The sequence below is a fragment of the Egretta garzetta genome, unplaced genomic scaffold (genome assembly GCF_000687185.1).
Source record: "Egretta garzetta isolate BGI_Z169 unplaced genomic scaffold, ASM68718v1 scaffold7, whole genome shotgun sequence".
Classification (NCBI taxonomy): domain Eukaryota; kingdom Metazoa; phylum Chordata; class Aves; order Pelecaniformes; family Ardeidae; genus Egretta; species Egretta garzetta.
The window spans coordinates 2,414,871-2,426,962 of record NW_009260350.1 but is presented as its reverse complement, the minus strand read 5'-3'; the positions used below and the strand labels follow the sequence as shown (position 1 = coordinate 2,426,962).

General features: G+C 40.6%; 1 protein-coding gene across 1 annotated transcript in view; it reads left to right on the top strand.

The window, feature by feature from the left end:
• Nucleotides 1–12,092, top strand: part of MED13L (mediator complex subunit 13L) — a 208,600-nt gene that overhangs the window by 195,257 nt on the left and 1,251 nt on the right. Inside the window, 6 exon segments of the mRNA XM_035898424.1 lie at nucleotides 325–467; nucleotides 2,202–2,360; nucleotides 3,318–3,494; nucleotides 5,739–5,893; nucleotides 9,130–9,291; nucleotides 11,405–11,517. Of these exon segments, the coding sequence (XP_035754317.1) occupies nucleotides 325–467; nucleotides 2,202–2,360; nucleotides 3,318–3,494; nucleotides 5,739–5,893; nucleotides 9,130–9,291; nucleotides 11,405–11,517 (909 nt within the window).

Here is a 12,092-nt window from a genome sequence, read left to right as displayed (position 1 = left end):
TATGATGTTAAACTTACAAACTGCAGAGGAAAGAACTCACTGTGTTACTCTTGTCATACAAACGCTACCTATGAGTCTTACCTTCAAGAGTGACTGCTGTGTTGCTCAGTGTATTGACACCTCTCACATGTCACTGCAACAACAGTACTGGAAGCAGACATAGATTTTGTCTGCCTCTTGTTAGTAAAAGGTAAGTTAGGCACTCCACAGAACTGCATGAACTCTACAGAGGGTAAGGAGTGAAATATTGATATAGAATAGAAATTGGAATATTGTCCTTGATTCTCCTCTTATCTTTTTTTTTTTTCCTTCCTTAACCTCCAGGTCAAGGAGGAGCAAGTTGTCTGCACGTAAAATCGGTCTGCAGAAGCTGTGGGAATGGTGCATTGGTATTGTACAGATGACATCCCTGCCTTGGAGAGTTGTAATCGGGAGGCTCGGCCGCCTGGGCCACGGGGAGTTAAAAGGTACGAAATGTCAGTGCCGCCACTCCCTGTGGCTTTGGAGTGAAGACACAGCCATAGCGTGTGAGGCAGAATGACTTACAGAATTGATCATGAACCTTTAAAACCAGAAACTGAGAGGGATAATCCTACCCTGGCACTTAATTCTTATATTGGTTTGCATAAACAATTTGCTTGTTTCCACACTGGGCTTCACATTACTCCCTCATGTCCTGTCGATGTCGTGTAGATTAACTGGTATTTGCAGAGTGCATTTCCAAGTGGAAGTGATGGGTTTCATCACGTGTTAGAAAAAGATCTGAACCATAGTTATCCTGTCACAGAAATAGAAATGGGGTTCAATTTTGATTCCTAAACTTAAATATAAACTAAACAAACAAAATATTTTTGCAAAAAGAGTTGCTGAAGAAAAAAAAATTAGTTTTTTTTCTGTGGTATACAAAACTAACTGATAACCAGTGTTACCCAGCAATGAGGTACTCTGCAGCCTGCAAAGAGTTCCCAAGATTTAGCGTTCCTAACAGCTCTGTGGGAACCTAAAGGGAGCTCTGCAGTGTTTTGGGCATAGGTGCCTTAATCCAACACGGGCTGGGACCGCCTTGCTTATCTTCAGTAGTGGTTCCTCTGACTAATTTAAATACATGTGTTTGGCATCTTCTGTTTCTAATGACTGTGGCTGCTGTTCAGGTTTTGTTTGGTAATTGGAAGAAAGTGGGATTCTGAGAGGGTGCTCTCAGTCTTCTCCCATCTCCTGGGTTGGAACATGAAGATAAATGAGGCAGGAGGGTAAAGATACTTCTTGAGCGTTTGTCCTTTTATATTAATAACTGAAGGAGATGTGAATTCCTCTGGTTAGCTCATTGTAACAGATTCTGTATTTCATGAGATGGGAAAAAAATTGAAAACCAGTGCACAATAAATAACAATTCAGTCTGAAAGCACAAAGAAATACTCTAGGGGGGAAAAAGCCGTAATTAAGTGCCTTCTCTAGTACGTGCAGGGAAGAAGAGCCATTGCCTGCCCCAGCAGGGGAATTTGGTGTCCATCACACACACAGGAGTTAAATGGAATGAAGGCAGGAAACAGATGAAGAATTTAATAAGCAACTCTCTTCCTCTGTTTGGACACATAATGTCATTTAAATGGCTAAAAGTAGTTTCTTGAACGCATATCTGCACCTCCACTGAAATTGGATTGATTTTAGTGTATCTTACTCATAATAAAGTTTAACAGAATTTCCCCGATGTTGAGTGTGTGAATTTGTATGTCTTTGCTTACGTTTCAAGCACTCCAGTTATGCAGCATTCAGATGAAAACAGACATCCTTTTCAAAAAAGAGTCAGTGCAGTTCAGGAAAAGATTTGTATGTAAATAAAAAACTTAGTAAAATAAGTCTTTAAAAAAGAATCCTTGTGTGTTGCCCTGTTCCACATCAGGCAAGCATCTCCTCTACCTTACAGGTAGAGTGGAAGACTCATTCTTAAAGAACCACGTCACCTTCTGTTATTTCTCAGAGTAATGCAGTTAGCTCATGGGAAAACCAGGTAGCTACTGCAGAATACAACACCCTGCAGTAACTGCTTGAGTACCCAGGTTGCCTTGTTTACGTGGGGAGGCAGACCAGGATAGCACCGTGTTAAAGAAATGCAAAGTGTTATTAATATTTTGCTATTTTCAAGCAAGTGCTGGCTGTTTCAGAGCTTGGTTCTGTTCTATCATAATGTTTATGCATTTCAGACTGGAGTATCCTCCTTGGGGAATGTTCCCTGCAGACAATCAGCAAACAGCTAAAGGAGGTGTGCCGCATGTGTGGCATCTCGTCAGCAGACTCTCCTTCTATCCTCAGTGCCTGCTTAGTTGCCATGGAGCCACAGGGGTCATTTGTTGTCATGCCAGGTAAATTTTATCCAACTGTTTAAACGCCAGTGAAAGTTTACTTCTTTTATCATACTTAGCACATAAGTGCATTAATTTGGGGAGGCTTTTGAGTCCAAAAATAAGACCTTGACTAGCATGGCTAAATGTGGTAGGAACTAGGTTGAGATAGCAGAATTCCCAAAAATACCATCAGGAGATGCTACGCTGGAGTGTAGGCTCCAAGGGGAAAGACCGCTGCATGCCACTGTCAAAGTGATGGCCTTCTCCTTGGGGGGGTCATGTGTTCAGGGAGACCGGCTCTCATCAGCTGAAACGCGATGTCACAGACGCCCTCATGCAGGGAAAAAACCCACTTGCCTTCTCCCGCGTTTATGTTATTTACAGAGCTCTATTATAAGCAGCAGTCCACAGACTTGAGATCAAATTAAATTTTGAGGTTCCCTTTACTTATTTGTTGCATTACGTAAGCACGTACTCTTTAATGTACGTGGTGACATAGCCTCACAAACTACTGTTCGGGTTTTTTTTAGTATAGAAATAAAAGATTACTACGTGGAACAGAATTAAAAGAGCTTGAAAATTACTCGTCAAGCTGAATAATTTTCAAAGCAGAGTTTTTGTAACTTGAGAAAATAGATGGCAGGTTATTCTTTTTTCATGTCACCAAAGTGGGGTACATTGCATAATTATACAGATGTGTGTGCCAAAAATAAATGGTACTTGCTCATTTAACAAGTAAATCTTTGACTAAGGGGCAGCAGAATGAAAGGAAAGGTGGGAATTCACATAGATAACCCTTAGCTACAACTTGTGATGTTAATTTCAAGCTCTTCTAGTACTTTATTCTTTTTGAGATAAGAAACTTTAAACACTTTTATTAGCTTGCAACCCCAGATTAGAAATTAATTGAACACAGAATGTGTATTTTGAAGATGTTGCAAATTAACGTGTCTGCCATTGCTTCTGTTCTGGAAGATGCTGTCACTATGGGATCGGTGTTTGGCCGGAGCACTGCGCTGAATCTGCAGTCATCTCAGCTGAATACTCCTCAGGATGCCTCTTGTACACACATCCTGGTTTTCCCAACCTCTGCTACTATCCAGGTAGCACCAGCAAATTATCCCAACGAGGACGGATTCAGCCCTACTAATGGTAAGCACCTGCCTAGCGTGAGCGGTGCAAGACTTGCGAATGCTCCGTGGCCTGTTCAGAACATCAGCAGAGCGGTGCCAGTCATGAATAAACACTGAGCGGATCCCGTGTTCTCCCACGGACCCCATACCACCCTCATTTAATTCAAAGAGAACAACACTGTACTTTATAGATACTGGATAATACAGTACAGGTTTTTGAAGTCTGTTTTCAGATAATGACACCGGTTTATTCCGAAAGTGCTACTGACCAATCAATATGTGAAATGGCACAGACGACAAAGTGCTTTTTCTTCTTGTTGTGACTTGATCAAGCCAGCTTGGGTTTTATAGCAGGGGTTCGCTTTGTGCCCTGTTGTGTGCAAAGCTTGAGAGGAAGGAGGTACTTGGTTTAGAGTATTAATCGTCCTCTAATAATAGGCAAAACAGACCAACCTGAGAATTAAATTTATGTTGGCAGTGTGCTTTTTCAAACGTATTTAACCCTATACTTTGTGTCAGCAAGGCTCTGGTTAATACTTTATATCAAATAAGTATTTTCCTAACTGTTTTGCCATAAATTGTTAAAAATGATTATAAAATAATTTAAACAAAGAGTGACTACAAATATTTACAATGGAATTATTTTATGAAGAGGGGAGTGACAGTACAGAGAGGAAGAAAGGCCCACTATTTTTAATGAAACAGCCTGCTTTGATCTGTTCCTCCTGGAATTTCTGTGGGCCTCACAGAAGGGAAGTTACCCCTCTTAATACTTAAGCAGCTGTCCTTTCGAGGCCCCAGAATCCTGACTGAGCGCTGTGCTGACAAATATTTAACCTGCATTAACCTGCCCTTTAGTGCTTCAGATGCTAATTAGAATCAGGTACAAGAACTGGCGTTTTCCAAAATGGTGTTAAATTTAATTTTCTTAACTCTGTTCTACTTAATGATTAAACTGCTTCCTATGCTATTAGCCATCTCATTTATGCTTTGGAGGCTAAGCAGAGCATGACATTAGTTCTGTTTTGTTTACTGAGGCTGTAGGACAGAAGTTAATAAACTAAATTAATTCATTGCTCCAGCAATCCAGTCTTTCTCTTCAGAAGACGAAGAAAAACAACCAACTGCCTAGTTCAACACTAGGGCTTCAGGTGAAATTAGTTCGACACACACGTTCTTTTCCATTTTCATGTGGAGTAAATTCTTCTTTCTCAAGATAAATTATTTATTATAGTATGTAGAAATGCGCGACTTGTTGAGGGTTCCATGTGTTTTTGTACAAATTTGGCTGCAATTCCAATTAATCCAGTTAATTCAGACAGCTCCCACTGTCCCTTTCTGTCTCCCAAAATGCACTTTAAGTGTCATTATACTGTTTTAAACGTCTTTGCCTGCTGAGAAATCTAGGCAAGGGGGGAAAAAACCCCTATAAAACATATTGCGATGCTGGTACTTTTTTGCTCTGCATTCAGAATGTCTTAGCTCTCCATCATGTAAATTACTGGTCGTATCATAACTTGTTTGAAATGACTGAGTAATGGAATGTACTTCTCATAGAACGCAAACACGTTTTCACTGTATCTTTATGCCCTTCCCGCATATTAACGTAAACAAATTAAAACAGCAGGTTACGATAATACAACTGTATTTAATTTGTGAGATGAAAGTAGAATCTTAAAAGCTGCATTGTAGGAAATGCTGGTGCAATATTTGAAATAATCATGGAAGTAACTGTGTGTGAGTGTGGAGCAGGCCCTGCTGCCCTTACTGTGAGTCTGAGCCATTTCCTTGAAGCTGCTCGGGCTGCTCCCAGAACAGTTTGAGCCAGCGTCCCCAAGCGCTGCTGTGTAGCACTAGAAGCCTGAAGAGCAGCACCTGCTGGGAGTAACATACGCAGGTTTGTTTAATGTATTTCAAGTATTTTGTTAATGGATTTCTGTGACCAACTGCAGAGAGGTGTCATTTTTTCTGTTACAAAGTTCACTTTGGATTTTTATTAAGCTGGTATGACAGGATTTTTGTTCACTCTATGACCATTGTTAAAATTCATGATTTTAATCCATGTCTGCCAAATTTTTCAAGTCTGTGTGGTTGCAGTCAAAGGTACAAAGAACGATTAAACAGTAAAGTGTTTATCTCTGCTTTCATCTGTCTGAAGAGTATGTAAAAAAAAAAGGGGGGGTAATGATAGTAAACTACAAAAATTCCTTGACAAAAATGAGTACAGCACACTGGAAATTGTTTTTCTTCTTTTCCTTTTCAGATGACATGTTTGACCTCCCATTCCCAGATGACATGGACAATGACATCAGAATTTTAATAACAGGGAATCTTCACTCTTCACCAAATTCCTCCCCAGTTCCTTCCCCTGGATCGCCATCTGGCATTGGAGTGGGATCTCACTTCCAGCATAGTAGGGTAAGGCTGTAGCACTTCAGGGCATGTGCTACTTAAAAGAAAAGACAAAGATGACACAAATCCTCCAACAAAATAATTTTTTCCTGTAGATTCTCCGAGATAATTAGGTCAACAGCAAGCAGAAATCAATGTCAGAATTGAAGGTGCTGGTTAAATACTATTGTGGGAGATGCCTCTGCCTTGCCTGGGTACATCTCTGAAGTTAACTGTTAGTGTACAAGAGAACTGAGAGAAAGAAGGAGTGAGCAGCTTTATTTTTGTGTGGCAGAGCTGTGTCTAATGACCCTGTACAAGTTTAATCTGTACTCATCCATTTTTGGGGGGAAAATCATATGGATTGTCCCTAGCACAAAGTGCCAAGTCTTTGAGAGAAAGGAAGATATGACAGCTCTGTTCACATGAATTTCTAGGGGAGGCAAGAAGGGAGATAATTCTCCTAATAATAAAACCCTGCCCATAGAAACTCTGCAGGTGCTGGATGTTTATGCAAATGTTGTTTCCTTAGGAAAAATTAGCCCAGAGCACATAGTGTTTGTAAGTTATTTTTGTTTGAAGTGGCTTTTATAAAGTTGGTTCCAACACCAGTGATTACTTAAAATGCAAATTATTTTTGGTAATTGAAAGGGGATTTTTTTGAATCAGCTTTAGCATAATTTGAATCACGTTTGATGGAACTCTTTTACTCATATACTTAATTGTGTAAGAGACTTAGCTGTCCTCTTAAAATGGTTTCCATCAGAAGTATTTAGAAATTTGACGCTTCATAATTTCCTGTGGAGAAGTTCTATTCTAGAAAGAGTACATTTAAAGCAGTAGCATATTACTTCTCTACTAAATAATACCGTATTTGATTAAAGAAACAGGCTAACTTTTATGCAAGACATGACAACCCCATGCATTTAAAAGTTCTGGCTTAGTGATCTGTAATAATTTAAGTAACTGAATCTGGATCTGTGACTGTCACTGGTGGCTTTAAACAGTCTCATCAAGAGAAACTACAAATTGGTATGAAAGGAAGTACAGAATAGATGTGTAGAGGAGGTATGTGTACAGCTGGGATATTTGCCCGTGAGTGATGCGACTCCTTTAGCATCTGTAACAAAGCGGTGCGTTTTTCTAAATGTAAATAAGATATCTTAAGGAAGGAGTTCTCACTCCCTGAAGATGACTAACTAAATGGTGTTCATTTCACTGCCTGGAAGGAAAAAAGTCCTGCCCGTATTTTCCTTGCAAGCTCTGCAAAAATGCTTCAATGGCCAGCTTAATACAGTCTGCAAGTGAAAAATTCCTTCTGCGTCAGCCATAAAAATGCTAATACTGTATTTTGTGATCTCGGTACACAACCACCTTACCTTATGTTAATACTCCAACCCACTTTTCAAAAGCTAAGTAATTGCACATTACTGTCACTTGGTTATTACAAACTGGTATGTGGGCAAATTAAAAGTTTTAAGTTCCGTTACTAAACCCTCCAGCCATAAATCACAGCTCATCACTCATTACGATTTCTCTCTCTCATTTAGCTCATGCAACAATCTCTATTCTGTACCACTTTTTGAAATGCGTTTACAATACTTATTCTCAATGGAACTCCATCCAAGTGGCTTAAGAACAGCACTGAAAGGTTAATGACCAAAGAGCTTAGAAACCTGGACAAGCCATTTCTAGATGGACCTGTCATAGTAATTCAGTTTAACCATTAACAAGGGCCTAGTAATTGATGTGTAATTTTTGGTTTTAGAAAAGCAACAGCGTGTGATCATTACCTTGTGGGTCGGGGAAGGTCAAGCCTTCGTCCATGTAACCCGTAATTGATTGCTGCAGTTTAGCAGTCTAAGTCCTGATTGCTCAGCAGCCAGTTTCAAGGTTTCCTGTTAGGCTGCAGCTTTCTCCAAGCTTTAGGGAGTGTTTAACTTTCTTTGATTCCCAATCAAGATATTACTGTTGAAGAAAGACCTGCTTGAAGGACTAGCAGTGAAGGCTTTGTGATTAAGCCAGTTTCTGTGCAGTAAATTTTTTTTTTTTTTAACCTGTTGACTTAAAAGATGTTTACAGATTAAATGATCTGCTATCCCAGTTCTTCTAGGATAAGTTGCAAGCTAAAATACTTTGCAGGCATCTTTTGGGTTTTTCCTCTATGAAATGAAAGTAAAAGCAAAATAATAAAGGGTGTTTCCAAAAAAAGCCAAATGCCTTTAAAATAGGAACGTACTCTAGAATGGAATGGCAGTCACCCTTTCTGATACCTAAGGAGACCTTTGTAGGTTTGGAAGCGTGGTTCATGCTAGATAAGGATATGTATCCACACACACAGGATGAGGTAAGCAAGCTCTCACCAAGCGTTCCCATCCAACAGCCTCGGGTACGGAAGGTTCATCTAGGTTTTACTCTACAGAAGTAAAATCACAGACATCCATGCTGACAGGCAGCAACTCAAAGTCTGGTGAAATTAGTTTTACAGCTGCTCTTGTTGTTTAACTCTCTCCTCTCCAAATAACTCCCTTCCAAATATGAGTAACCAATACTGCAAAAATACAGTATACAAATAAATGAATAACTGAAATAAATGGAGAAGCAGTTTATTTTTCCCCACACTTCACCTCTGCTTGGTAGTACAAATACAAAGCACAATATCTTCTGTCCAAGTGTCCATAGCAAGGAATAACAAGCCTAGCATTTTTTTCTAAGCTATGAACATAACTAACTGAAAAAGCAAGCAGACCGAGTTTATAAAGAAGCAGATACTCTCTGTTCTTCCATATTTGAGTGTGTAAACACATCCTTCTGCTAGCTGAAGTCAGGAAGATCTGCAGTGCCAACTGCTGTTTTTGAAATGTATTGGGAAAGCCTATGAGGCTTTAAAAACTTAAATTCAACACCGGTCTACTCTCTGCATGCACGTGAGAAGCTGTTCAGATCCACAGCCACAGTCCAGTACCTCTAAGTCACTCTGTGACATCAAATTCCACGTGGACTCAGGTCAGTTTAGGAGGTTAATGTTGCTGTTTGGGAATCTAAAGTGATTCTGGAACATAAGCCTGGAGAACCCAACTACAGGGGAAAAAGGGAGAGAGTGGACAACTTCGACTAAGACTGATGAATGACTAAAGCACAGCTCATTAATAACAAGACAGAACTGGATTAAAGACTGAGTAATTAGTAAACAAAGTTAATGTTATTGGAGTGGGATGTAATGACATAAAACAACAAGCCTGCCTTTTCAACCCTTCTTTCAGAGCCAAGGGGAACGTCTCCTTTCCAGAGAAGCCCCTGAAGAACTGAAGCAGCAACCTCTTGCTCTTGGATACTTCGTATCAACTGCCAAAGCTGAGAATCTTCCGCAGTGGTTCTGGTCATCCTGTCCTCAGGCACAAAACCAGTGTCCCCTCTTCCTGAAGGTCTGTCTTGGTATCCTTTTGCAGGGGAATGAGAATAATTGTATTTATAGCCTATGAATTTTCTTTGAAAATGTTGGCTTTGCACGTTACCAGGACTGTGACAGGACTGGAAATGGGAATACAATTTTAGGTTTAAATTTACTGAAGATAGCTAGCTAGTAAAACTTAATTCTCTCTTCCTAAAGCCCTTACCTGAAAATGGAATAGTGTGGCAGCTTCTAAATAGAGAGTTGTCAAAGCTGTATCGGGTATTACAGAAGTGTGCCGGTTTTAATTTCCAGTCAGCCTAAGGCAGGAGGGACATACCTTCTATTGTACCGCAATCCAGTTATGACACATAGATTAAAAGTTAGAATGGAGAGTAGCACCTCCAGAGAGAGCATTTGCTGTCCATTTCTACTTCCCTAGTTGTAAAAGTTGCACAGTGGAGTCTGTAGTGCCAGTGAACCTGGTACCTTCCATTCCAGAATCGCAAGTGCTTGCGTGATGTATACAGCAGAATTGGTTCGACCGCTAGAGATTCACTGATCCCTGCAGAATGTCATGCGGCTTATTTGAATGAATCAAAAAAATGTGAACTAGCGAGCATGGAAAGAAGGTGAAAAATCTGCCTGGAATAGCGTCATATAACTATTCAAGCAAACAACATATAGAATAATAAAGACAGTACCACTTACTTTATCCATTCCCAGCTTACTTAACAAATACTAAACATTTTTCCAAGTCTCTTAGCTAAATTCTCTCATCCATGTCTATCAGGCAATTATCAGAGTCAAGATGTTCAGTATTTCTCAATTCTTCCTTCACACAAAAAAAGCAATTTCAGGACCAATGTTAACAATGACTTGCAGTCAGCAGGGCAGGCTTTACAGTACAGCACCTCCACCAGCAAAGCACTGAACCTTGTTCATGGATAGATTTCCCTGCAGGATGTGCTTTTCTTTAAACCTAGAGTGGAGATCTCAAAATAATATGAAAAATGAGTTAACATGTTTCAGGTCCTAGAGATGAAGTTTTATGCTAAACTTAAAACTCCCTTTCTCTTGTGAATGAGTAATCCAAAGACTGTTTCAGTTCCAGCAGGAAAAACATAGTCAGCAGAGCTCCAGGCAAATTTATGAATTCCCTCTGTAAGCTTATGCTAGATTTGTACTAGAGAGGAGGAGCCACCACCCTTCCCTACATTGAGCCACCCCCCCTCCCTACACCACCACCCCCCAGCCCAACACAATTGCTCTCTCAGATCCAGGCTGAATTAAATGTTTAATTTGACTTGGAACGTACTGTTTTGGTATGGCCAATTTTTAATAAAAGCAAGGGGCTGAATTCATGCAGTAACTTGTTCACTGTTCAGCGAGCAGGTGGTGCTGTCTCCTTTATGCTGCACAGCGCTGCAATTAGGAAACTTGTATGGCATGTGAGGCATACAGATTCAAGTCATCTTTGTCTGATTTGGATTAAGTATTTTTAAGCTAAAGTATTTCACCTCTAATGTGTGTGCTGTAATTGGCGGAGTATAAATTAGAGGTTTTGCCTCGGCAGGCTGCGTGGCATATTAGGCTTCCCACTTGAAAGGCTTACGTGATTGCTCTACCGCCAGCACATGATCAATATTAAATCCCTTTCCTGCTCCTGTATAAACCAACGCACGAGCCTCGCTCCAGCAGAAAGATGAGGCAGACTGAGAGCGTGTAACAGCAGAGAGCAGGACGAAGGCTGCGCTAAGCGTTCTGGTTGGGCTCCCCGCCTCTGCGGTACTCTGCGATGGGTCTGCTACTGGGAGAGCCTGAAGAATGAGAACGGTTTGTTACTGAAATACCAAAAGAACCACTGAGACATCCCAAGTGTTCCCCCTCATTGCTTCTTCCCCGACTAAAATTAAGAACAGAATTCAACATTGTTTTTTAAAGATCATGGATTCTAGTCACAAAGAGAAGTCAGTTTATTAAAAGATGTGATCATTATGGAACTTGGAAATAGGCATGGTCATGGTGGGTTCCACAAAGAACTGCCAACTTTGCGTGCTGTCCTGAGACCATTCATTTGTTCACTGTGAGTCGTTAGAAGAACTTGCTTTGCGAAGAGTTAATTTGTGCTTTTTTCCTTTATGCAGGCCTCATTACATCACCATATCTCTGTGGCGCAGACAGATGAGCTCCTACCTGCCAGAAATTCTCAGCGAGTTCCTCACCCCCTTGACTCTAAAACTACATCAGATGTCTTGAGGTAACGCCTTTTAGGTTTTGCATTTCCTCCCTAAGGTTAAGGGGACCGAGCTCAGAAACTTCAGAGGGACCTTTTCTTTTCAACCTGGAAAAATGATTTCTTAGCTTTATCAGCAGCTTATAACTCTACTGTGCCCTCCAGGTGTGTCTCAGAGCAGCGGGCAGCTCTGACTACAACTGCTGCCTCCACCACCACAGAGCAGGACTTGGAGGGTTACTTCATCAGTTTTCCATATTATAAAACTGTGCAAAGAAAACTTAGAAACAGCTTTGCCTTACCAAGCAGACACCTTGGTTTGCCTCCCAAAATTGTTCTGCTTAGCTGGTGGTCTAAGCTGGACTGTGTCAATAATCTCTTTTACTCACCAAACCAAACTGATTTCTAGACAGAGATAAAAGTACTCTTCTGACAGCAGTATCTTAGGAATTGGGATAGAAAGGAGACATTCTTCCTGAATTAATACAGGGTTGTGGACCGTACGGTACAAGGTAACTAGAGGACTGTTTGGCTCCATCCCACCTGTTGGGGGCTGAAAAAAGATTTGGTTTATGTGACAGCATCCGGGGTGGAACACA